Source organism: Ictalurus punctatus, chromosome 10, assembly GCF_001660625.3.
Source record: "Ictalurus punctatus breed USDA103 chromosome 10, Coco_2.0, whole genome shotgun sequence".
Taxonomy (NCBI): Eukaryota; Metazoa; Chordata; class Actinopteri; order Siluriformes; family Ictaluridae; genus Ictalurus; species Ictalurus punctatus.
Genome location: NC_030425.2, coordinates 26,632,501 through 26,659,526, shown reverse-complemented (window position 1 = coordinate 26,659,526; position 27,026 = coordinate 26,632,501). Strand labels below are relative to the sequence as shown.

The following is a 27,026-nucleotide window of genomic DNA, read 5'->3' as shown; positions in this document are numbered from 1 at the left end:
TGTGTGGGTGCAGGTTTTCATTCCACCCAAGCAGGAGGTACACCTGATTCCACCTGTTTAATCAGTTGAATTTGGCTTTCAATAGACTCGGGTATGGCTTCTGCTTGGTTGGAATGAAAACCTGCACCCACACCGGCTCTTTACGGGTAAGATTGGACACCCCTGCTCTAAACCATAGACTCAGTCGCGTGTTACGAGATGATTTCACATGAACACTTAAGTCTTGTCATTACTTTGATTATATTCATTACTTTGGAAATGAAGGTGTTGTAATATGGCGGAACCAACGTGAGTCGAGTTGATGGTCAGTGCGAAGGGAAATGATAGTGTTAATCGTATGGCTTGTTTGTCCAGCACATTCCACAGAATTTGGATCGGATTGAGATCTGGGGAATTTGGAAGCCAAGTCAACACCTTGAACTCTTTATGTTCCTCAAAGCATTCCTGAACAATTTTTGCAGTGCTGCAGAAAGAGGCCGCTGACATTAGGGAATACCGTTGCCATGAAGGAGTGTACTTGGTCTGCAACAGTGTTTAGGTAGGTGGTACGTGTCAAAGTAACATCCACATGAATACCAGGACCCAAGGTTTCCCAGCAGAACATTACGCAGAGCATCACACTCCCTCCACCAGCTTGAATTCTTCCCATAGTGCATCCTGGTGCCATCTCTTCCCCTGGAAAGCGGCGCACACACGCACCCAGCTGTCCACATGATGTAAAAGAAAACGTGATTCATCAGACCAACCCACCTTCTTCCACTGCTCCATGGTCCAATTCTGACGCTCACGTGCACGGTGTAGGAGCTTTTGGAGGTGGACAGGCACCAGCATGGTACACTGATCAACAAGCCTTGTTCGCCCATGACCCTGTTGCTGGTTCACAGGTTGTACTTCCTTAAATTGAACTTTTCAAGTAATGAACACTACAACAGTGCACTGTTCAAATGAAATTTTGTAAACACACAACTGCACTTAAACTATGTTGAGGGTTTTTTTTTTTTTTTAGAATCATTTTATTGTGAGAACTTCATGAGAAGTGCTGTGAGAGTTCCGGAAATTTGCAACGCAAGCAAAAGAGCAGTACTCAGAAGAACGAGTGAATCGAATCAGAAATCATTCTTGTGTGTTTGTTTATTATAAGCCCCGAGAGAGGTCACATGACGCACACGAGAGAACCCTTCATCATGGAGCTTTTATCAGTGTGAGAACATCATTGCAATCATTTGAACAGTGACAGCTTGCAGCATCAAAGAGCCCGATACAGTCCATCTGTATATTATCATCATATATCTTCTCATGCACAGTGTCAGAGATGTTTAGAGAACGATCCAGAAAGATCCTGGACGATTTATTAGTACAAGAGTGACATCTAGTGGACGAAACTGCCCAGTTGCACACGTGAGCTGTTCTTCCTCACAGTAACATGTTACAATGTCTGGATTTTCCACGTGACAATATATTTAAACATCGGTTATTACCTGAATATGGAAAATATTTCGATTGTTTGAAAAAAAAATAATTTAATGTAAGATTTAAAGAAACAGATTTTAAAAAAATTATGACACAAACCCTCCATAAGTTTTATTTTTTTGTGTGATTGATATGATTACACTTCAGTTGAAAGCTGTAAGCTCGTTATGTTTATACATTCAGAGATAACTGGATTAATCGTTCATTCATTCATCTTCACTTTGCTTTATTATGATCAGGGGCACAGTGGAGATGGGAGTCTACCCCGGGAACAGCGGGGGTGAGAGAACAATCTCCACACTGGAGCTGTTACGCAGCAACACAGTGGATTATTAGAAATTAAAAAATAACAACCATCCAAGTAATTCATAAATCAGGATCAAGAAATATATACGTTTGCATCCAAATAGGCAACCATTTTAAACAGATTATAGGGCACTGTCTGGTTTGTTCTTGTTCCCTTGCCAAATCTTCTCTCTCAATTCCAGCTCTTTGTCTGTGAACGCCGCCGGACCCCAGTTGGTCATTTTCTGAGGACTTTTGCTGCCTGAAACATGGGAAATCGGATTACTCTGCGGACGTTCAATTTGTTTAATTTAATCAAAACGTTTGATAAAACCTATTGTAATTGCAAATAGTACGAGTAAGTCGCATAGTACTAACTAGTATAAAGAAATCCGGTTTGGTATCTAACCAGATAGTGGAATAGAAGTAAAGTGCAGAGGAATCTGAATTTTTAGAGTGCTGATTTAGTTTAAGCTCTATAGAGTCTGACGCCAGGTTGCCGACACTCTTACCTGGCTGGATGAGTCGAATTAGCCCTTCATGCTGTGCCACTTTATCCTTCCAGCTCTTAGTCTTGTTGGCCGCCTGCTCCAGTTTCCTTTTCACAGCCTGTGATTACATGCACACTCGTTATTAAGCGTTATTACATTTAATCGATCATGTATCATGTTCGCGACACGTTTTACGACGTGTACAGACAAATAACAAATGAAAGGAAAACCCTAAATAAAGTGTGTTGGACCCAGTGCAAGCCACCCAGCTTCAGTGCCCCTTGGCATCAAGTCTACAAGTTCCTGGAAACTTTTTTCCCTTTTAAGGAAAATGGGGGGCGGGGCTATACAGTTGTTATACAGAACTAACGAGCTGCCTTTCATGGCAATATTGTGAGTCGTAATTAAATCTATCTTTTTATGCTGGGGTATGCGAAGAAAAGAATTTCATTTTACATATGTATATGAGATCAATTAAAGACTCATTATCCTTTAAATTGTATGCTTAGTAGAGGTCTAGGGACACTACTTCAACTGTCAGTTGCAAATGAATAAGCATTTAACCACAAGATGGCGACAAAGAACAACAAAAAAAAAAAAACAGTCCTGTGACTGATCGTTAGACTCAACAACTCCATTAAATAGACGATATTAAATATTGATAAATAGTACAGGATTTCAAAGAGTTTTTTTTGTGATTGTTGGAGTGGAGTTTTCGTGTTTTTGTGAAAAACTACTTGAATTGGCGAAATCTCAACGAGACCTTTAAGCTGTGCTCGTGTTCGATGCACGTGAATCGAGTAGAGCTTTAGAAGAATGCGCATTGTGATGACGTCACATGACGCGTCTCGGCCAGAATCTGCAGTAATTTTGAAAAATCGCAAGCTCCTCCGCATGTTGCGGAGTTTGCTTGATTTTGCGTTTGTTCCCCCGGGTGCAAAATCGCTAAATCCTGGAGGTACTGGCTAGAGGAAGTAAAATAAAACTGTAACTATTGGTAATAATAATAATAATAATAATAATAATAATAATAATAATAATAATTTCTAATGCAGGCACATACTCATTCTCTACTAGGGGGATTTTGGGAGGAACCCACACGGATAGTCATGGACCTCGTGTGTTGTAATGCATAAGGAGATGTTTAAGATGTCAAACATGTTCTGAAGATGAATACTGAAGTGAATAATGTCTATTTGCATATAATCCTGATACTCAGGACACGTAAAACAACCAGGTGTGAACATGGTGTGTGTGTGAGTTAACTGGCCTCGTATTCCTCTAGCGCCCCCTGTCTCTGCTTTTCCAGACTGTCCAGCTGATGCATTGCCATCTGCAGGGCGCGGTCCTGCTCCGACCTCTGCTGCTCCAGCTGCTCTTTCTCCTGCTGTGTCTGACTGATGGCTCGCTGCTGCTGCAGGTGAATCTGCTCCAGCTCGGTGCGCTTCCTCACCTCTTCATCCAGGAGCCTGACACACACGTACCACACATGCAGTACACAGTGTTTACAGACTTAAAATTGCATCCATATCATATAGATAAAGTGTGTGTTTATGTATAGTACCTGGCCTGTAGTTTGCGCAGATTCTCCTCGTCCTGTCTTGTCTGTCTCTCGTCCTCTAGCGCCTCCTCCAGGCGATGGTACATGTCCTCCAGCTCCCGGACACGCTGCAGGTACAACCTGAGCTCGCCCGACATCTGATCCACCTGCTCCTCCATCTGCTGCCGCACCTAACACACACACACACACACACACAGCTGAGACTCAGAACTCTCGCAGGTCCAAATGAGATCCAGGACTGTTACATTCTTTCGAACAGATTTAAAGCAGGTGGATGATTGTGTATGCGTGCGAGTATTTAAGTGTTACAGGGGCATGGTTACCATTTTTTCTTTCTCCAGGTCACTTCTGTAGTGGTTCTGTAGCTCTGTTTGAGTTCGAATTCTTCTCTGCTCCTCCATCACAGCCCTCGCCGCCGCCTCATCCAGATTCTGACAGACAAAAATATCGATTTTTGTTAAGCACATCAGGAATAAGATGCAAATGCCTCCTGGTATAGGAAAATAATCAAACATGGGGTGGGGCAGAGATACAGTTTCAACACCAGTGGCTTTCCTCTAATTGCACAAGTGCTTTATTCCATATTTTATACCACAGCAATTTGCCAATGATCCAAATTGATGCCAATTTAATCATTTGTAGTTACATTCAATGTTTTGGAATGTCAGCAAAACATGTTAATTCCTGTTATTAGTTTATAGCAGCTATAAATGATCCCTAGTTCCCTCGCCAGTCTCTATTTTTTTCCTCTCTCTAGAAGTTAATACGACAAAAAAAAAAAAAAAAAAAAAAAAAGGCGCGTCATGTTAACAAAACAAAACAAAAACAAAGTAAACTGCTCTGTAATGAAGATGTTATAGCTTTGACTGTTACAAAGCGCTGACACTGGAGACTCCTTACAGAAATCCTCTCCATAATCAACAATTATGTTTTTCTTTATTAACTAATCAACACGTTTTTTTTTTTAAATCCGTTCACGTAGAGCGCCCTGCAAATGAGCCGTTACTATAGAAACCACGTATTAGAACAAGCGCATTAATAATGAATAAACCTGTGATTTGCAGCTGCATAACTGTCAGAGCTGCTGTTGTAGAAAATGAATCAGCACCTTCTGACCAACCAGATTGAAGAATTTACCAGTTCAACCACAATTCACTGTGGTAGGTTTCACAGATCACATGACCATCATCACCAGAAAGTTTCAGTTGAAAGATGTGCATCCTTTTCTTTTACATAATATAAATATTATTTATACAGTGCTGTGAAAGTGTTCGCCCTTCTTTGATTTCTTCTGTTTTTGTGTACATCTCTTACTTAACTGTTACAGAAATTAAAACAACATCGAAGATAAAAAAGGCAACCTGAGTAAACACAAAATACAGAAGAATTTTTGCATACGTTTTTAAAATTATGTTATTTATTGAAGCAAAAAACATATCCGATACCGACTGGACCTGTGTGAAAATGTATTTGCCCCCCCCCCCAGTTACTAATTCCCCAAATCTATGAAACTGCATTCATTATGGGGTTCAGCTGAACTAGACACAACCAGACCTGATTGCTGCAAACCCTGTTCAATCGAATCAACACTTAAATAGAACTTTTTCCACAGCACTGCATGCATATCCAGCAATTTCCTTTATAACCGACTCCGACCTTTTTTTCATATCCTCTGTACATCTTTTAGATCATATCCGTAATATCTGCCGCCCCTGTAGCCCCCAGTTCCCCCTGTCCTGTTGCTTAATAATGAGAATTATTATTAATGATAATCCGTGTGCTAGTTCAACATGAGAGCCGATCTTCAGAACTATGCAGGATAGCGTTACAAGCTGAAAAGCGTATCTGCCGTCAGCACGCACCAACAGAAAAAAGAGGAACTTGATTTTCGAGCTGTAATGGAAGACAGACAGGTCTGAAAGTGAAGTGACGGGTTTAACAGATGAGGTGACTAAAAACAGGAACTTGAGTGTTTACAGAAACAGCTTCTCACATCTGTGTCCACATTTTGCATATGTGGCTCGATTGTTTTTTTTTTTAATTTTTAAAAAAGCAGCAGCACGATCTCAGTCACTGAGTGATAACTGAAGTGACACAAAGCAGATTTACACATATAATGCTGGAAGTTATGCTAATGAAAGGCTGTTAGAGATTCTGTTAACCGAAGTGAGACTGAGTGAGTCAAATAATCGATAACGTCAGTGTGAAGGACGGATCGACCAAAAAGACTAAATAAATATAGATAAAGTAGATAAGGATGGAGAAGTTGGTTGGATGACACAAAAAGCGTGCTCGTTTGTACTGCGACTGAGTCACACACCAATGGACATGGCAAAGAAAGAGAGGAAGAATTATTTAAAAAAAAACAGAACAGTTTTGTCCTCTACAATCTTATATGAGAAGTGCAAAAAGCCAAACGGGCCATTTTCCCGTACAACACCATTCGCAGTCGCGTCACAAACACACAAAAGGATAAACTGCAAGCAACGTAAACATCTTGTAGCCTTTCGGTTCACACTAGCAGGCAAGTCGGGACCCATGACGGCTTGCGAGAGTTTATACGGTAAATAGATGTGTTTAAATTCAAAGAATAGGCGTATGCAGTGTCAGTGTTTGCAGAAATTATGACCACAGTTGTCTACAAAATGCCAAACTATGGTTCTAGAAAAATGTGTTTAAAAGTAAGCACCAACAAAAAAACGACCAAGACAAGACAATGATGTTTAGTTAGAATTTGTTTTCCGATACGTTACTGTCGATGTTTAGGAGTGATTTGGGCCGCCATGTGCTTATATTTTAGAATATATACGTTAAGGGAAAGTGATATTTTTAGAGGGTTGTAGGGAGATGGATTGTGATTGATGTTATGAATGGACTGCAGTACCCTTCTCATGGCTTCCAGCTCTCTCTGTTTCTTCTCGTTGGCCAGCTGCAGTTCTTTCATCTGTTCCTCCATCAGCGCTTGTTCTGCCTGCAGGCGGCTGCGCAGTTCCCGTCGCCGCTGTCGAGCCTCACGGTGGGGTGCAGACAGACCCTGCCTCAGCCGGTTAATGCAGTCCTGGATGGCTGGCGCACACACACACACTTGTCAAAACGTGTCTGAGATCAGGAGCGAGGAAAAACGAAATCAAGAAAAATCATACTTAAATGAAAGTCTGAGGTATTAAGCAGAAGTAGAGCGTGAAGTCCAAGCTTAACTGTACTCAAGTATTTCAAAGTTAGGATGTTTTCTTTTTCGACATGTACACACACATAAATCCTCAACAATTCTTACAACAGAATTTCTATATAAATTTACTAAGTTTAGGTTAAAGTTTGGCTAGGGTCAGGGGTGCGGTTGGGTTAGGGTTGGTGTTAGGGTCAGGGGTGGGGTTAGCATTCAAACCATTCCTTACAAGGAATTCGCAATTCATGGTCAGCTCGCTTTGGCACAGGGGTGTCGACATGCTGGAAAAGGTTTCAGCCTATTAGTTCCAGTGAAGGGAACTTGTAACGCTACAGCATATAAAAGACATTCTATACAATTGTGTGCTGCCAACTTTGTGGTAACGGTTAGGGGAAGAACCACATGTAGGAGTGATGGTCGGGTGTCCACATACTTTTGGCCATATCGTGTAGCTGTGGAGAAAGCTAGCAAAATGGAAAAATTCAATTGGTAGCTGGACAAAAGAAAGAAAATATCCCGTTCATTATCTGTTTGCGATTTGTGGAATATGATGTAAGAAGCAGAAAGTTTATTCATGGGATTAAAAATGTGACAAAGTATGAAGTACTGAGGTACTGAAGTGCTTTCCCATGGAACACTATAAAGCTGCCATACCCAGGATCCACTCTTGCCGTTTCTTTTTGTCCGAGGCGCTGATCTCCAGGCTTTTGTCTTGACATTTGATGATGAAGAGGTTTCTCTTTCCTTCTTTGTCTTGTAAAGACTGAAAAAAGAGGAAACGCTTAAGTGTCACTTGGTCAGCATCGTATTTTAAACGCAGGCCTGGTTGAGCTCTCACCTCTACACAGCAGTGACGGTCCAGTGAAATGGAGCCCTTCTTCTCAGTGCAGTCCTCGCTCACGTAGTACAAAATTGAATCGAGACGCAGCTCGAACCAGCGCTCTGTCCAGTTTTTCCTTTTGTGGCCTTTTTTCGTCATGTAGCCCTTTTCGGAATGGAGAGACGTAATGATGTTATTAGAGACGCACCGATACTAAATTTCTCAGCCGATACGGATAACCAATTATTCAGAATGATATCGGCCGATACCGATAACCGATACTTCTGCCTTTTATTCTTTCTTTTAAATGAATAATTAATTCTACAATTCTGAAAGAAATGCAAATAAAAACTTTATTCTCTCCATTTCAGCAAGTTGTTTGACAGTAACTGGTCTCATCAACAGAACACACATCACTCTAATGAACATGAACACATGAACTCAATTCTACAGATTAAAGTAAGATTATTAACTTATTGAATGTTATTCATTCGTATTAACATTGACTGAATTGTAAAAACCCTCCTGTTAGTCTCACATTCACTCTCCACAAACACAAGCATTTCTACTTCATCACTGAACATCACACTGGTCATATATAATATCAACTTTTTACATATTAACATTAACTGGACATGAAATATACTACTCGACAAATATATTTTTCTGTGCAATATATACTTTTTGGGTCAACTCGTCTTCATTTAAATCTTTCAACGGTGTACTGGCGCTTTAATTCAGCGAGTGCATCTCGTGACCACTAGGTGGTGCTGTTCCGAACGCCGAAACTCGCGCTTCACTGCTGCTCACTTCCGGTGTAAAATTTTAGTAGCGCGGACATTACAAACCGCAGCTTTGTTGTCATTCCACACACGAGACATCATCTTTACACACAGCACGAGATCTATGTGTTTTCCCACCCTCTTTTGATTGACAGGATATAATCGGCCCTGATCATCAGGCGTTTTTAAACGATCGGCGCATATCTAGATATTATATAATCTCTCTCACGCACACACACGTTCCAATGACACACAAGATTTGTAATTCCGATCATGACAGTAACGGTAAACAAGAAGCTAAATTTCGTCCAGGTCACATGACCTCAATCTCATATGAGGAGGAGTATCCTTGAGCTTTTCGAAATGTTTTAGCGGTTCTATTTATATTGCTGAACCCAAAGGCCGGGCATGCCATTATATCAAAATAATGAACTACAGGGTGGTGTGATGAAGCAGAGTTACTGTTCCCACCCTGGAGCTGATTATTTAACTATAGCAGCACGTCCTAAAGTGTTTCATTCACCTTATTCGTTCCACAGCAATGTTGTAGAACGTCCACAAGGCATGTTCATGTTCTCACTTATCTCACAGCTATAAATTTACAGATGATAAATTGAACGATAAAAACAATTCTACATTTTCCTTTACATGTTTTTGTTAAATAACAGCACATTTTTAGTCCGTTTATTATTACGTTTCGGTTATATGGCGCATCCTCCGTACCCCTGTGCATCAGCTGTTACTATAGAAACGATCGATTATTAGAACGAGGGATTTAACATTAAGATAAACCTGTTTTCCAGAAAATGAACACCTTTTGAACAGTCCGAATGAATAATTCAACAGCACCATGGTATAAAAGTATATATGGATGGTTATGGTGTATATGGTGCATAGGCTAACCATAGACAAGACGTTTCACACACACCATTTCTCACCTGTTTGAGAATATCCAGAATGAGCTCCTGGTAGACCTCGGTGATGCCCAGGCTGGTGGTCTGGCGGTCCATGCCCTTGGTGAAGTAGCCCATACCCACCAGCTCAATCAGCTCCCACACATTCAGACAATTCTGCTTCAAACTCAGCTTGGCCTTATAGTCCACAAACCTGCCCTCGTTCCAGTTCCCGCTCACGGCATCCAACAGCTTCCTCAGGAAATACTCGATCTAGGGTGATGCGAAAACAACGGTTTAATAGGACTCTCAAGAGTCCGATCAAACGAATGCGTGGATATTGTAAAAGATTCGATGTTGCCGTTCGCTCACCTCTTCCGTTACGATCACAAGCGGATATCGGTCTTCAGACAGGAAGTTGAAAATACACCAGACTTTGAAAGCATCTTCGTCGGAGATGAGCATGCGGTTGTTGCTGATGTTCTTACGGGCGCACAGCGTCCAGCACATTTTATTCAGCTCCTGGAAATCAAACTGGCCCTGGATCTGGGATTACAAAACAGTCCGGGGATGAACTCCTTCAACTCTTCGATCAGCGAGTTCAGATTTATATTCCTCGAACTTTATACACCTTTACGATTATTTCATTCCTTGTTATTACTGAATCATACGCTTCAGGATGAATCATTGTATAAAGATCTGGGTTTAGGAACATGATCTGAATTGATTCGACTTTCTTCTTCCTAATGATAATCGTCGTTTAGAGTCATTTAAAGTCGTTGTTTAATCACGTACACATTACAGCACAGTGAAATTCTTTTCTTCGTATACCCCAGTATGTCAGGAAGCTGGGGTCAGAGTGCAGGGTCGGCCATGATACAGCGCCCCCTGGAGCAGAGAGGGTTAAGGGCCTTGCTCAAGGGCCCAACAGTGGCAGCTTGGAAGCGCTGGGACTTGAACCCCCGACCTTCTGATCAGTAACCCAGAGCTTTAACTGCAAAGCCACCACTGAAAAATATCATTTGGATGACGTACAGCAGATGTGAAAACGATTGAAAACTGCATGTTAAAATGATTGTACGATAAGATATGTACGACAGAGTAACTTTAACATAACCTATTAAAAGTACACAAAGTAGTGGGTGATTATACATGGAGTAAAACACTCGAAGACATGTTAGGTTAGGCTTAGGTTAAGGCTCTGGGTTACTGATCGGAAGGTCAAGGGTTCAAGCCCCGGAACTGCCAAGCTGTCACTGTTGGGCCCTTGAGCAAGGCCCTTAACCCTCTCTGCTCCAGGGGCGCTGTATCATGGCTGACCCTGTGCTCTGACCCCAACTTCCTGACATGCTGGGGTATGTGAAGAAAAGAATTTCCCTGTGCTCTACTGTATATGTGACCAATAAATCATCATTATCATTATCCCTGAGGTTGTGTCGTTATTTCCCTGTAACAGAACGTCCTGAAGTGTTTTATTGCTCTTACATCCCAGCAATTTGCCAATGATTAAAACTGTTTACTTATTAAACAACACGTCATGGTTGTTCTCTATTTATATTCACATCTAACGTCGGCCAACGTAAATCAATTACGCCCACGTGATCAGTGCTTGTACTTTACAGAACGGAGTTTAAAACACATCCGGAGCTAAATCCGAACTCAAACATGTTCAATCCTGTCAAGGAAGTAAACAAAAATGTTAAAAATACCATTATGGCAGACAAATGTGTCATATCACATGAGAAAGCCGAGGAGAGGAAGAAAAAGAAGAAGAAAAAAGTCACAGCCAAGAGAAGGTTCCTCCTAACTGGTGATTAGTCAGCGGCGTGTTCGACCACACATTTCTGCGTGTGGGTATTCTCTGAATAACATGTTAAAGCGCTAAAATGCTAAAATAAAGACAATGGCACAACTGTTTAAAAATAACCTGTTAGCTACTGAGTACTGATCACTTAGAAAGGAAAGTTTACATTTAAATATGACAGTTTGGCAATATCCAGAAGATTTCACATGTAAAGTTTACATTTAAACGTGACCCTTTCAGCTGGCTTCAGGATTCTACTAAAGGCTTTGTTATAAAAAGTTGGTTCTGGATCTTAACGAATTCTGAATCAACTCATTCGTGTCATTTCTCATGACTGCGTTATAACTCATGGGGTCATACAGTCCAGTCGCCTGGTTTAATTATTGTCACGATATTGATGAGAAATATTTCGATATGAACATAAACGGGACGTTATTCATTAGAAAACGTTCGCCAGAGCCGTTTATGGGGAGTGAAATAATGTAAGAAATCGAATACGATTCGTACATTAATGACGTAACGAGCATGCTCGTTTTATTCTTGACAATGGGAATGATTTTTAATCGTACTTTATTGGGGAACTCCAATGAAAATTTATTACTGAATTGATATTTCCAATATATACACATATTGGATCTGGAGCATGAATGCTGAGAGTGAGACAGGACGACAGACCATCATAGGGTACACACACACACACACACACACACACACACACACACACACACACACACACAAACACACACGTACACTCCCTCATTCACACGTAAGGGGGAATTTAGCGTCAACAATCCACCTACTAGCATGTTTTTGTGAGAAAAACTTTACCGCAATAACATTGCTTAGCGCTGATTAATTTCTTCAGAAATGAATGCATCTACTCCGTCACTAACGCATTCACGCGCTTGTCTTGTGCTTTATGGATAGTAAAAGCCACATTATATTACCATAAGACTTATATTTTGTCTCAGAAATGTCGTCTCACTCTCAACTACTACAACCCCATGGAACTGGTGATGACATCAACTAATGTAAATTCTTTTCTTTTCTATTTTTTTTTTAATGCATAATTTAATTCGGTAATTATTTATATATATTTTTTTTAATGTGCCATGCTTTCTAGTACTAAGTTTACTTTAACTATATATTTTTGGGCAAATTATTTGAGTTTAAGAGGCACCTTTTTTTTTTTCCAAGAGCGGAAAGAGGAAGAGAAACAGAAGGCCGAGGAGAAATAAAAGGAGGAAGAGGAAGGGAAGTAGGATGAGGAGGCGAATGAGAAGACAAAGGAAGGCGAGGATAAAGCGCAGGAGGTGCAAGATGAAGAGGATGACGGTGATGATGACGGTAAGATGAAGGTAAGAGCAAAAAGTAGGACGTGAAAGGAGCCGGAGGAAGAAAATAAGCCTCAGAAAGACGACCAGAAGAAAAGAAACAATCGGGTTAAAGGTTCGTTTTCCTTTTCATGTTCGCGGAAAGGTTCCTGGAGGCACTTTATTTATTTATTTTTTATAAAGATACCTCTGTCAAAAATAATCCAAAGAACCCCTTAAAAGACTCAGCAGAAACCTTTTATTATTTCTAAAGTGCAGGAGGAGCACCACGAGCATGATAAGAAGCAAGATGATAAGAGGAAGAGGAGGAGGTGGACTCTACAATAGCTACCCTGTCTAGGATGAAGGTGTTCAGATAGGGCATGTAGCCTTGCGTGGACACGGGACCTTCATCGTCGTCCTTGAAATGTTCCTCCAGCTCACAGTTCTGATATGGAATCTGCAGCACCGTGTACAGGTTGTGCGACAGAACCTTCACAAGGCAGAGCAGACATAAAACAGCGCTTTTAGCACACACAACAGACATGGTCACACAGATGCTGTACAGAAACCCAGATCCTTAAGGAGCAAACCAGAGGCGACGGTTCGAGATGAAAAACTCTCATGAGGAGCAAACCTTGTGAGGAACCGGACTCGGAAATGAAACCAGTCCTCTTCTGAGCGACGCCGGTGACGGGGCGTTATGATATTACAGTACACGGGTGTAGAAGAGGTGATGTAGATTGCGAATAAGAGTCCTGGGATGAGAACAGGACGGTCTTTATGATTACAGGTCCAAATCTACAGTATCCAGCTGCGAATTGGAGCGCAGAAACGACACGGTGCCACTGCAGCAGAAACTCTTCAGGGTACTATGTAAGGCTAAATTAGAAAACTATGCAAATTTGTAATCCAAAACCACATGGCAGGTGTTCAGGGTTATCTTAAGACAGGATTTGAAATTACTCAGAAGTGAGAAAAAAAATTTTTCCCCTCACCATATGTATTTCTGTCTGCACAACAGATCATGCACAAATTACATTTCTATAAATAAGAACATGAAGTGAGCCTTCTGGTTTCATGTGAGCCAATACTTAAGGATTTGAGAAGTGATGTGTGTGTGTGCTGAAAAAGTTCAGAAGACTAATTCAGTTCAAATACAAATATTAGGGAGTTCATTCAGCTATATTACGACAGGAGATCTGGAACTGGAACCGCACAGCATTTATTTTCCAGCCTGATGAGCAACTTACTAAAGCTTTAATGTCTTAATTCTTGAGACATCATAGAAAGGGGTGTGGTCAGCTTCAAACAGGAAGTTACCCCCCCACCAAAAAAAAAACTTTATGAGCAGCTGATAAAATGGTCAAGACTAATATATCACACATATTTATGATGCGTATATGACTTTAGACATACAGTTAGCTCAAATATGAATATGAATATGAATTTTCTAATTTCATCATTTTCAAGGTGGTCATTTGGTTCAGCATGATTCAGTTTAAATGGGACAAGAAAGCTTAGACAAGGTGGAAATTCAACGAGGTCTAATTAACTCGTTATATTAAAGGAAATGTCTGTCAGGGACACAAACAGTGCTTGTTTTTAAGGGGAAATAAGTTCTTTAAAAAAAAAAAAAGGAGCTGTTATTTCCCCTTATAACAAAGCAGAACAATTCGCACCGACGTCATTAAACGCGCTTTTCCATGTAAATGCGCACAGAATTTGCGCGCATTGCGCCAAAACCTTAACAAAACCTTAACCTTAACTCCAAGACAAGGAAACAATCTATTTAAAAAATAATAATAATAATAAAAAAGTTTCTGTACACGTCAATATCTCCTGATTCATTTTGTTTGTTTACTTCCTACCTTCAACTGAGACTTGGACACTTTTCCTTTCCGGTCCACATCCAACGCGCCGAACGCGTGCCAAATCGGTTTTAATATTTCGTCTCTATGGACCATTTTACACTTGTTTACTCCTTCCAATGTACACACAGCAGTCAGAGAGAGTGGCTATGCCCAACATCCGCACAATACATACTGTGTGGTGGAAGTGCGTGAGAGAAGGGCGCCACCTATCTAGAGCGCTTTGAGGCGTGACGTCACGTGACTGAGGGCTGGGGAACTGAGCTGAGATTAGAACTGATACCAGAGGTATCATCATGGGAAATATGTTTTTGAAATGATTCTGAACTGAGAACAATTGAGCAGGACACAAAAAGTTGGGGAAATGTCCATCAAATGTAGATCTTGTTTTGTTTTGTTTTTTGTTTGTTTTTTTAATAAAAATGGAAAAACGAGTCATTTGTGATCCAGACTGTGAACCAGAAAGGTTGGCTCATATTGCAGATCCATTCATCCATCCATCCATCCATCCATCTTCTATACTGCTTATCCTTCAGGGTCGAAGGGAACCCGGAGCCTATCCCAGGGAGGATCGGGCACGAGGCGGGGTACATCCTGGACGGGGTGCCAGTCTATCACAGGGCACAATCACATACACATTCACACACCCATTCATACACTACGAATCCTCTGGACATGCCAATTAGCCTACCATGCATGTCTTTGGACTGGGGGAGGAAACCGGAGCACCCGGAGAAAACCTCAGCAGCACAGGGAGAACCTACAAGCTTCGCACACACAGGACAGCGGCGGGAATCGAAACCCCAACCCAAAGATTAGCTTCACATATCTATTTATGTACAGGGTCAGTAGATTCGGTTTGCATTTTTTCTGTTTATATTTACTCTCATTCTTGTTTCTCACTCACTCACTTTCAGTAAGCACATTATCCTGGTCAGGGTTGCAGCAGATCCAGAGCCTATCCCAGGAACGCTGGGAGGTGAGGAGGGAAAGCACCCAGGATGGAACATCAGTCCATCGCAGGACACTGTCCATTCTCTCTTTTTTTATTATCCACATACTGGCATGTGCGGGCACAGGAGCTTACTGGTTAGCATGTTTGTCTCACACCTCCAGGGTTGGGTGTTTGAATCCTGCCTCCACCCTGTGTGCATGGATTTTGCATGTTCTCTCCGCACTTCAGGGGTTGGCTTTTCCAAACTGTCCATAGTGAGTGATTGTGCCCTGCGATGGGTTGGCAGCCCGTCCATGGTGTGCCCCGTCGTACCTTGTGCCCCGAGTTCCCTGGAATAGGCTTCAGGTCCCCCCTCCACGCGACCCATAAGCGGTACAGAAAATGGGTGGATGGATGGATACTGGCATGTTTTGGGGCAGTGGGAGGAAACCAGAGAACCTAGAGGAAACCTTCATGGACATGGGCAAGCCGTCCCTGCTGTGAGCTGTGAGGTGAAAACAACTTTACGTGACTTGCTAATGTTTTATATCTTCTTATTGCACTTCATATTATATCCCTCAAATTTGCTTCAGGTATCTGATTATGTATGCAGATTCTGATTGACATTTTCTCCTTCAAACTCCATTTTTAGCATTTTATTTCTGTTTTTATTTAATCTCATTTTTATTTTTAGAAACTCTGCTCTATATGATTTCTCTTGTTTATAACGGCTCTTTTTCCTGTTTCTCATGTTATTTTTTTTTTCCTTCATGCTTTTGTGTATTTTTATTATCATATTATCCATACACGATTCTGATCACTTTTATTGTCCATTAAACTTCCTTATGTAATTTCATTCAAATTCTTCCTGAAGTGTTCAAAAATGTTGCTCGCATGATGATAATTGTGGAAATGCCCGAACCCAAACTCTGTGTGATTGCACTTCTATTCCTTCTTGCAAATGAAGTGATGTGCAATCAGATGAATGTGATGTGCAATCAGATGAATCAGATGTGGAAATATCCAAGCCAGCCCAACTGCCACCAACAACCACACCACGTTTGGCAGGCCAAGTTACAGAGATCACATATTTTCCCTCCTGTATTGATGTTTGATGTGAACATAAACTGTAGCTCTGGGCCTGTATCTGCATGATTTTATGCATTGCACTGCTGCAACATGATTGGCTGATTATATGTGCAGGTGTCCCTAATAAAGTGGACGGTGAGCATAAATTTCAATTGGTGTTACTTTCTGTTGCATACTTTGTAAAGCAACCTAGGGGGTTCGAAGTTTAACAGGTGCATTGAACAAACAGATAAACAGGTGTGCAAGCTGATCTTTATTGTATGAAATTACAGTACAGTGAAACTATGCTGTAACTGTCAATCAAACTATGCAGCAATTAAGCACTTATAAAATTCCCGTCGCACTGTAGGAGTGTCTGTCGACAGGCTGTGCAATTTTAAAAAAGAAATAAATAATTCAGCAGCAGGTTGCGCAACAGTTTCTTCGTTCAAGTGCTTCTTCAACACAATATGACAATCACATCAGTTTAAATCTGTAATACAGGAAACTCATACATTTAAAATCTGTAAGATAATACAGATAACTCGCATATATTTTAACCATATATCTAAGAATATATCATCTATATGGCCAAAAGTATGTGGACACCCATAACGACACCCCCTGTGCACAAAGTGAGCTCCATGAGGACATGGTGTGTTAAGGTTGGACTGGAAGAACTTGAGTGTCCTGCACAGAGCCCTGACTTCAACCCCACTGAACACCTTTGGGATGAAATGAAACCAAGCCTCCTTGACGTCCCGACATCAGTGCCTGAGCTCACGAACGCTTTTGCAGCTGAATAAATACAAATCCCCACAGCTACGCTCCAAAATCTAGTGGAAATCCTTCCCAGAAGAGTGGAGCTAATTATAACAGCAAACGAGGATTCAATCTGGAATGGGACGTTCAACAAGCTCATACGAGTTTAAAAGTCAGGTGTCCACACACTTTTGGCCATATAGTGTAGCAATACAATTATGAACATATTTCCATAAATTTCATGTATACTGTCATATCATTTATTTTTTACAACTTGAAGGGTCCAAATGTATGTTTTTTCCCAAAAATAAAACGGTCCGGATCAGAACATGGTTAAACTAACTGAGCGGTTGATCTTTTTCCCGAGCAGTCTGGACGATATGTCATACTTGTTTCCACTGGAGCAGGTCACGGTGCTGTAAGTGACGCTCGGTACCGCAGCTGCTGTGGAGGACTGGATCTGTTTCAGCTCTCTAGACCAAAAAAAAAAAAACACTCGAGCAAAGTGAGTTAAGAAAGCACGTTGAAGCCTGGATAATTTTACACCTCTATAAGTGCAGCCCTTACTTCAGTAGCAGTGTGTTTCTGAATTTCTGTGCATGAAGCTGCTCGCGCAGGCTGTCGGCACTCAGTTTGGAGGCAGGATGGAGGATGGCGTGTTTACTCATGGCTGAGGACGAAGGTCTGCTCACGGGGTCCGGATGAATCATGAGCTGCGATAAATACGTACAAATATTTTAAAAGAAAATAATCGCCGACGAGGTGGTGTGACGCAGTAGAGTTACTGTTACTAGCCCAAAGTCGATTATTCCTGAAGTGTTTTATTCTTCTAATGCCACAACAATTGCTAACAATTGCATTTTTTTCAAAAATCATAAATGAAAGTCGCACTTTTTATCCATTTACAGTTACAATTAATGTCTGCGAAAGTTTCATTAAAGCAGCTAGAAACAGTTGTCCCCTCACCAGCGTCTCTTTTTCTCTCTTGTGAAGTTAATAAGTCTAAGTGCTGACACTGGAGACTCCTTAACTTATAAATGTTAAATAAACGTCTGCTTACCGTTTCAATGATTTGAAGCTGTTACTATAGAAATGCTAATGTATTTATATAAACCTGCCAGACCTGCTGTTATAGGACACTAATCGACACTTTCTGACCACAGTCTCGTGTTGGAAATCTGCTCACAACTGCTCAATGCAAGAAACCTCACAAGTGTCATGCTTATCAGAGACTCATCAAGAAGTAACAAACCTTAAGAAGTTGTTGAAATTCTTCCGACAGCACCTGAGCTAAGGTTGGGGATTTCCCTCTGAGTATTGCGTGCCACATTTCCCCATTCCCCAGGAGTGCTTTTGCCCCACAGGCAGTTAGCACTGTGAGCACCAGTGCGAAGACATCTGCTTTAGGTAGATTCCTGTAGTCCTGAAAGACCGGCATGCTTAGTTCATCGAGTATATAAAGAAAGATCAATTAGCATAGAGGAGTAATGTCTTACCACTTGCAGGATCTCATTGGCTAAAAATCTGCTGGATCTATCTTCCACTCTTGGTCTGTTCACATGAGTCACATAAAGAAGGAAAGAAGTGTTGTTATTATAATCAGAAATTTCTCAAACTGCAGCAGGAAGTGCAAACTTTGTCACAAACCTATTTTGTACACAACATCTGCACATGATCCATGGACATCTGCGTTATGAACAGCCACTCTCATCGATATAAATATATTACCTGCAAACAGAGAGGACATGATGCTTTAGAATAAATTATCCCGGATAAACCAGGACTACGTTCTTTGATCTGTCTGACCTACTTGGTTTGATGTCCATATGAGCGAGAGAAGCAAAGTGGATTTACTTCAAACCCCGGGACACCTGCACCAGCAAATCCTTCAGCTGATCTTCTGACCATGCAGAATAATACCTCACCACATGGGGGTGCTGTCCCAAGACGGCATGCACGTATACCTCACGTAAAGCGTTTCGTCTGTCAGGAGAACTGCGTTTCATTGGTTAATTCATGCGTATTCAGTAAGATGGTTTCAGTAAAAAGTGGAGAAAATATCCTACCAGAATACTACCAGTTAATTAAACACCAATGTCACTAACAGTTCTGCTTATACGTACAGGGCCTTGAGTACAAGCAGTTAATAATTATATATGGTTAATAACAATGTCTGACAATTCCACATGCACTTCAGGTTAAAAAATATTCCCTAAAATGTAATCTTACTGTGTGATCTTACAAAGCACTGTGAAGAGGACGGTTCGAGTGGCCAAAAAATCTCCAAGGATCACAGCTGGAGAATTGCAGAACTTAGTTATGTCTTGGGGTCAGAAAGTCTCCAAAACTACAATCCGAAGTCACCTACATCACCACAAGTTGTTTGGAAGGTTTTTTTAAATTATTTTTTTTTAAATTAAAAACCCTCTACTCTCATCCAAAAACAAATTCAAGCGTCTTCAGTGTGCCAGACACTACTGGAACTTCAAATGGGATCGGGTTCTATGGTCAGATGAAACCAAAATAGAGCTTTTTGGCAATAAACACCAGAGGTGGTTTTGGCACACAGAGAGGTAGCCATGTGGAAAAGTACCTCATGCCCACGTTAAATATGTTGGTGTGTTACGCCACGGCCAGCCGATGTCACTGTGGCACTGCTTACTAGAGACTGAACTGGGTGAAGTGGACACGTGACGTTTGTTTTGGTTTGTTCGCTTCATGTTTGAATTGTCGTTAATTTGCCCCAGGTGTCCATGTTTAGTATTAATTATGTTGGGTATTTAAACTCCTCTGGTGGATGCGCACGTTGCGCGATATTATTATTAGTAACGTAGATGCCAGTGTGATAGATATCGGTGTTAACGGTGCAGCATGTAGGTTTAGTATGCTAGCGGTCTCATTTCCATGTCCTGTTTCCTGCCTCGACTTTAGTCTCATGTTTACTTGTATCTAATTCTGTAAAGACCGCGTTCCCTGTGTTTGGTTTGTTTGTTTATGAATAAAGACAGTGCTCCTGTGCCTACTTCCTGCCCACTGTCCTGTTTTGTTACAGAATATCGTGCCCAAGCAATGGAAGTAGCAGGAAAACCCCGAGTCAGGAAATTTCTTTATTACTGGAACTTCCTGACACCGGAGGAGTACTACACCTGGCAGCGCAAGCAGCAGGAGGAGCACCAAGGTGTGGTCAGGAGACAGCAGGTGGAGTATGAAGCTGTGCAATGTAGGCGGCAGATGAAGTGGTTGGAGGAAGAAGTAAATCAGCTGCTCTGTAACTTTCTGCTTCAACCCTGTCCCGTGGAGCAGAACAATGCTCCACCTTGCTGCCCTGTGGAAGATCCAGTCAGCTGCCCACTCGGGAACTGAAAGCTGGCCCAGAACTTTTTTTGGGGGGGCAATGGGGACAGCGGAGCTCTAGCCTGAGGCCTACGGTGAAGTCTAGGCTGTGGAGCTCCCCCGGAGGTCAACACGGCGACCTCGGAGCTCCAGCCGGAGGCCTACGGCGAGATCTCGGCTGTGGAGCTCCTGCCCGCCGAAGAAGCTGTCCGGCTGTCTAGCCCAGCCGAGGAGGCCGTCCCGCTGCCCTGCACAGCCGAGGAAGCTGTCCTGCTGTCCAGCTCAGCGGTCGCGGAGGCCATCCAGCTGCCATGTCTGGCCGAGAAGGCTGTCCTGAGCTCCAGTCCAGTTCCAGTCCCTCCAAGTTCCAGTCCAGTTCCAGTCCCTCCAAGTTCCAGTCCAGTTCCAGCCCCTCTGGGGACTCCATCCAGCCTTCCAGCCTTACTGAAGACTTCACCCAGAGTTCCAGTGCTGTCGGGGGCGGTGCCTAGAGTTCTCGTGCCGCTGGGGGTGGTGCTCCGCCAGTCTGCTGCCCGGCGGAGGCCACCTCGTTTTCTGTGTCGGCGAGAGACAGCTTTCCCAGGGGTCCCCTGTTGGAGGGGGGTTGTTGGCGAGGGGGGTTGTTACGCCACGACCAGCAGATGGCACTGTGGCGCTGCTTACTAGAGACTTAACTGGGTGAAGTGGACACGTGATGTTTGTTTTAGTTTGTTCACTTCATGTTTGAGTTGTTGTTAATTTGCCCCAGGTGTCCATGTTTAGTATTAATTATGTTGGGTATTTACTCGTATCTAATTCTGTAAAGACTGCGTTCCCTGTGTTTTGGTTTTGTTTGTTTATGAATAAAGACAGCGCTCCTGCGCCTACTTCCTGCCCACTGTCCTGTTTCGTTACATGGTGGATCTTTAATGTTTTGGGGCTGTTTTTCTGGCGGAGAACCTGGTCATTGTGTTAGGATACATGGCATCATGGACTCTATCAAATATCAACAGATATTAAATGAAACCCAGTCTGCCTCTGCCAGAAAGCTTAAAATGGGTCATGGTTGGATTTTCCAGCAGGACAATGATTCAAAACAAATCAAAATGTTCTTTTGTTTACGAATAACTAAGTCTCTGTTGACAGCACTTGTAAATACCTAGAGTGTGCTGATTGAAGTTGAATGCTCCACCCTTTCAACCATATCTCTGTTAATGATAAAACTGGAAGGATGGCTCAGTATTCTCGAAGAGCTCAAAACCAGTTCCTTAGTCTTAAGCCTTAGTACTAAGGTGGAGAAAGTTATCATCAAACCATGTACTAAAATGTGCTATGGAGCGTTGATAGCCTAAAAAGAATCATTGTCCTGATTTAGCAATGCAAGAATGTTAGTATCATCTGCATATTTAAAGTAATGAGTGGTGGTGACTGGACTCTGACAGTCATTTGTATAGAGAATATAGAGAAGCGGACTAAGTACACACCCCTGAGGGGCGCCAGTGTTCAGAACAATAATGGGTGATGCATTGTCCACCTTTAGCACTTGTGGTCTTTTAGAAAGGAAATTATCAATCCAGTGTACTAGTGGTGAAGGAACTTGCAGACACTGTAGTTTCTTGATTAGCTGATGATGCTGAATTGAGTTAAAGGCAGAGCTAAAGTCAATGAAAAGAGGTCTGGCATAATTTCCAGGAATATCCAGGTGTTGAAGACAGTGCAAAAGACGAACCGCGGCATCCTCTGTACCTCTCTTCCGCTTATATGCAAATTGGAGGCAATCCAAAAAGGGTGAAACATATGAAAGCATAATGTTTTGAACCATTTTCTCAAAGCTTTTCATTATGATTGAAGTTAATGACACCGGTCTGTAGTGATTTATCTCTGTTGGATGAAGTTTTTTGGGAACAGGAATAACAACTGATGTTTTGCATGTGACTGGTATTGTTGAAGTACAAAGTGATCGAAGAAAAAGAGAATGAATAATGGGGGAAGGCTGAAGGCTGGATTGAAGGCTGGCAATGCATAATCAAGCCGACAGCTGTTGAAGTCACCAAGAAGTAGTATTGGAGCAGCCGGGTATTTTCTGAGCATAGTCTGTATATTACATGGGGCGGCTGTGGCTCAGTTAGTAGAGCGGGTTGTCCACTAATCGTAGGGTTGGTGGTTCGATTCCTGGCCCACATACCGAAGTGTCCTTGGGCAAGACACTGAACCCCAAGTTGCTCCAGTTGGCAAGTCAGTGCCTTGCATGGCAGCTCTGCTTGTGTGTTAGAGAGAGTGTGAGAGAACGGGACACAGTGTAAAGCGCTATATAAGTGTGCCATTTACCATTTATCTGTTCAGCCGCTACCTTGACATTGGTACAGCTAAGCACAATAGTCGAAAACTCACTCGGGAGGTAAAAGGCAGGGGCGGACAGGGTGAGCGGGTCCGGATTACAAGATTTCCCATGTACTTTGATGTTAGTACACCACCTCGAGTTGATGTACATACACCCTGCTCTTTCCCCCGAATTACTGGTTGTGCCTGAAAGATCTCAAAACCGTCCAGGCTAACCTCGGTATACGGGACAGACTCATCCAGCCAGGACTCTGTCAAAGTGAGAATGCATGCCTCCCTGAACGATACATCCGTGAGACATTTCACATGCAACAAGTCCATTTTGTTTTTCAATAAACGAACATTTGAAAGGATGGTTGAGGGTAGTGGAGGTTTAAAAGGACACCTTCCAAGTCTGCAACGAACCTCTTTAATTCAGATGTTAATGTTATATCCAGCGAAATGGCGATAGATGGGTTCAGTTGGCAGGGGATAGAGTTACGGAGGAGTAGACGTTCATCCTGTGAATAGTCGAGTCCATGCCCTGCTCTGATGTCATTTAATTGAATACTCCAAACAGCACAGTCACTAAAAATCCATGTAATTATAAAAATAATCCAAATCCAACTTGTACAATTCCCCATGATGTTTCAGCTGTAGAAAAACAGACAAACAACAACAAACAAACGCACACACAACGCACTACACATGGGCCGAGACCCAAAGTCTGTGTAAAATATTAATCTAGAGGGCAAACATTAGCTACCTACCTAGCTGGACTATTATGTCACATTGCCTAGCTTTGAGAAATCAATATTAAGATATACTTCTCGTAGTGAAAGGCAACATACAAATTAGCACACAAAAAAAAAGAATCCGTTAAGCCATTTTCAGTTGGTGCTCTTAACCTGGTCATGGTTACAATGAATCCCACACCGATGCCAATCTCAACAGCAAGTGGCTCCAGTGGCACAATAAGTGTATTCTTATTATATAGTATAGAGGTATTTATATGTTTATATTACATTTAACCCCTACCACCCCACTCCCAAAACAAACAAACAACAAACAAACAAACAAACCTCCCCAACTACAGTCCCCCAGTGTATCTGGGCCATTTCCACCACTGACTAGACTAAACTGACCGAAATGTTAAACAATAATAATCTTATGGTCTAAAAATGTCTAAAGTTTCCTGGTTTTCTTTGACTAAGATAAGACTAAAATGCCCAGACTTTTAGTCAACTAAAACTTGACTAAAAACAGAATAAAATTGATTAAACATGCTAAAAACTATCAAGGATATTTGACACTAAAAATGTAAGACTAAAAATGGCTGACAGAGTTAACACTTTCACAAGACCCCTGTTTTTGGGGTCTGAGGAAACCAGACAACCTGGATGAAACCCACACAATTCATCAGATACATTCTCATTCAGGGCTCCAGTGGCGCAATCGGTCAGCGCGCGGTACTTATACAGCAGTACAGGTGAAGCAATGCCGAGGTTGTGAGTTCGAGCCTCATCTGGAGCATAGATTTTAAACACAGCCTCCAAACTTTCAGTGTGTCCTGATTATACTGCAGTATAAAGAGCACCAACTATCTTAATGATTATGGATGTATTGTGCTGGAAGAATTATATGTTCATTAACCATAGTTTCTTCTTACCTCCCAAAAACATGCCAGTAGCTGGATTGGCTAAAATAACTTGGGGTGTGAATGTGTGTGTATTGCTTCCAGGGTGTATCCTTACCTCACACCTAGTGTATCTGGAAAAGGCTCTTGGTCCACCACAAGCTCTCATCAAGATGAGTCACTTACTAAAAGTGCGTGAAGTGACCGACTGGGAAGGTTATATGTTCATTCATCTACAATAACCGCTGTATCGTGGTCAGGTTTGAGGTGGATCCGGAGTCTATCCCTGGACACAAAAATCATGGTTGGTGAAAATCCTGACCAATTTCTACAAATGCACCATAGAGCGCATCCTGACTGCACGCAGGACTGTCTGGTTTTGAGCTGAACTCATTAATGGCAACAAACTCCCGGCCTTACAGGACATCTTCTCCACACAATGTCTGAGGAAGGTTTGCAGAATCATCCAGCACACAGATTATTTAGCAGACTGCCAAGAAACTGTCAAATGAGCCAGTAGAATATAAGTAACAGAATCAATGGGACAGTCCTGAATAATGCAGAAATGGGTTATCTGTGTAAAATATTAAGCTAGAAGGCAAACATTAGCTACCTACCTAGCTGGACTATTATGTCACATTGCCTACTTTGAGAAATCAATATAAAGATATACTTCTTGTAGTGAAAGGCAACTTACAAATTAGCACAGAAAAAAAAAATCCGTTCAGCCATCTTCAGTTAGTGCTCTTAAACTGGTCATGGTTACAGTGAATCCCACACCTATCCGAATCTCAACAGCAAGTTGCTCCAGTGGCGCAAGCGGTCAGCGCGCGGTACTTATACAGCAGTACAGGTGAAGCAATGCTGAGGTTGTGAGTTCAAGCCTCACCTGGAGCACAGACTTTAAGAGCAACCTACAACCATACTCTTGCTTTCAATATAGCCAGAATCATATTTCAATATGAATATAAAGAGCACAACCAGCTCCATGGTCCCGGGCTCTAACTATACAATTCAGGGTTCTCTGGTTTCCTCCCACCTGCCAAAAACATGCCAGTAGCAGGCTTGGTTAAAATAACTTGGGTATGAACGTGTACCTAATGTGCACCATACATAGAGATATGTAAAGTTTGTAAAGTGTTTCAGCTGTCATTTATGTGGATTCTCAAGTCACTATGGGCTTTTACTGTACCAATTTCATTTTTTTATTGCACTGACACCGGCTGTCACTCGTATTTTTGTTCATAGTCCAAGAGTTTTCTTAAATCTAAAGACAAACTGCCATAACTAGTTCTGAATGGATAGCTACAATTTGGCCACAACTCAGACGTTAGTTCCATATCTCTCGTTGCCAAGCTAGAACATCTCAGCAATATGCTGAGCCTTATATTTGTAAAATCACTTAGTTGTCCTTAGCCCTAATGTAGTGTAAAGGAACAAAATGCTGTGCAACTTTCCTCACTTTCACTCGCATTTATAACAGTCTGTCACAACGTGAGGTTTCACAACGGACTCGGCGGGAGGATCTGCAAGTGAATGTAACATTAATGGTCAAAAACTGGACCCTGACGTTAGCCCAGCCTACTTCGTGGGTGTGCAAATATCAAAAGTTAATTGACGTTCTTAAGAACAAACCAAGCCATGGTATGATGCCTTCTATACTAAGCTAAGGTTACCTACTATTCAGGGATCTAGTTACTTACTGTCTGATAAAAAGCTCTAAGCTCTATGTTCTGCAACACTTTTCTATGCTTGAATTTCTTACAGACTGAGCGGCTAAAATATATCAACGAACTGTATGGGCTCAACAAAGTGTACAATTTTAGGGGGGCAGACACCTATTTTCCTAAAAAGGAATAGACATAAATAAATAGAATAGATGAAGAAAAGACAGATCCGTTTGCAGGGTTCATTAAAGGGGGACATATAGAAAATATTTTTTTCTGTATAATAGGGGGGACAGATTGGTATTTCCTCAACATTTGGGGGGAAACGACTCCCCCAAAGAATGTGTGGTCACGCCCATGTTTGATGACATGAAAGACATGCTCTGTTCAACTATTGGCCAAATTCCTGCCTCTCAACCATTAGCTTCCTCTCAGTATGAAGGCGGCGCGTTGTTCTGTACGGCGTCAACATGAGTCAAAACAATGTCCATGGCCATATAAGGTATTTTTTAAATTTCATGTTATCACATTGTTTCGTATTACATGGTCATTCAAATGTATGAATGATGGCAGAAGGTACAATCATGGCATCTGATATTTTATTTTATTCCATGGACATTCAAAAGAATGTAGGGAAACATGTAAAACGTGCTCAAAGTGAAAACCAATTTTATTTATATGCATTTATGTGATGTTAATAGTGTGTTTTTTTTTCCCAGTGTATTAAAGTCTGCATTCATAGTAACACTGTTTTGAATGCTATTAAGTGTAGGATTTACACTGATATAGTTCTGATCATTTGTTAGAGCTTTGTTGTGAAATAGAGAGAGCGAGAAGAGAGAGAGAGAGAGAGAGAGAGAGAGAGAGAGAGA

The 27,026-nt window shown here is 41.7% G+C and overlaps 2 protein-coding genes and 2 non-coding genes across 10 annotated transcripts; 2 read left to right on the top strand and 2 right to left on the bottom strand.

The window, feature by feature from the left end:
- Positions 1–1,556: 1,556 nt before the first annotated feature.
- On the bottom strand, positions 1,557–14,652 carry swap70a (switching B cell complex subunit SWAP70a). Its single transcript, XM_017478568.3, has 12 exons — positions 14,457–14,652; positions 12,938–13,078; positions 9,841–10,014; positions 9,514–9,741; positions 7,812–7,958; positions 7,628–7,736; positions 6,692–6,873; positions 4,131–4,238; positions 3,811–3,977; positions 3,517–3,715; positions 2,268–2,364; positions 1,557–2,017 (listed from the first exon to the last, which is right to left on the bottom strand). The coding sequence occupies exons 1-12, from the start codon at positions 14,550–14,552 to the stop codon at positions 1,899–1,901; spliced, it is 1,767 nt and encodes a 588-aa protein (XP_017334057.1). The 5' UTR covers positions 14,553–14,652; the 3' UTR covers positions 1,557–1,898.
- A 2,067-nt stretch (positions 14,653–16,719) lies between these two features.
- On the bottom strand, positions 16,720–25,379 carry LOC108271195 (wee1-like protein kinase). Of its 7 annotated transcripts, none has more exons than XM_017478572.3 (8): positions 25,185–25,379; positions 24,606–24,773; positions 19,031–19,215; positions 18,868–18,948; positions 18,717–18,771; positions 18,473–18,643; positions 17,788–17,933; positions 16,720–17,693 (listed from the first exon to the last, which is right to left on the bottom strand). In XM_017478572.3, exons 4-8 carry the CDS (start codon positions 18,891–18,893, stop codon positions 17,543–17,545), a joined length of 549 nt encoding a protein of 182 aa, XP_017334061.1. In that variant the 5' UTR covers positions 18,894–18,948; positions 19,031–19,215; positions 24,606–24,773; positions 25,185–25,379; the 3' UTR covers positions 16,720–17,542. The 7 variants fall into 7 exon arrangements, with proteins under 7 accessions (XP_017334061.1, XP_017334060.1, XP_047013891.1 ...); XM_017478571.3 differs by lacking the exon at positions 25,185–25,379 and adding an exon at positions 24,908–25,115; XM_047157935.2 differs by lacking the exon at positions 25,185–25,379 and having other exon boundaries at positions 24,606–25,115.
- On the top strand, positions 24,292–24,384 carry trnai-uau (transfer RNA isoleucine (anticodon UAU)). The gene is given in 2 exon segments: positions 24,292–24,329; positions 24,349–24,384. It is a non-coding gene; the product is annotated as a tRNA-Ile (tRNA).
- On the top strand, positions 25,292–25,384 carry trnai-uau (transfer RNA isoleucine (anticodon UAU)). The gene is given in 2 exon segments: positions 25,292–25,329; positions 25,349–25,384. It is a non-coding gene; the product is annotated as a tRNA-Ile (tRNA).
- Positions 25,385–27,026: the final 1,642 nt, after the last annotated feature.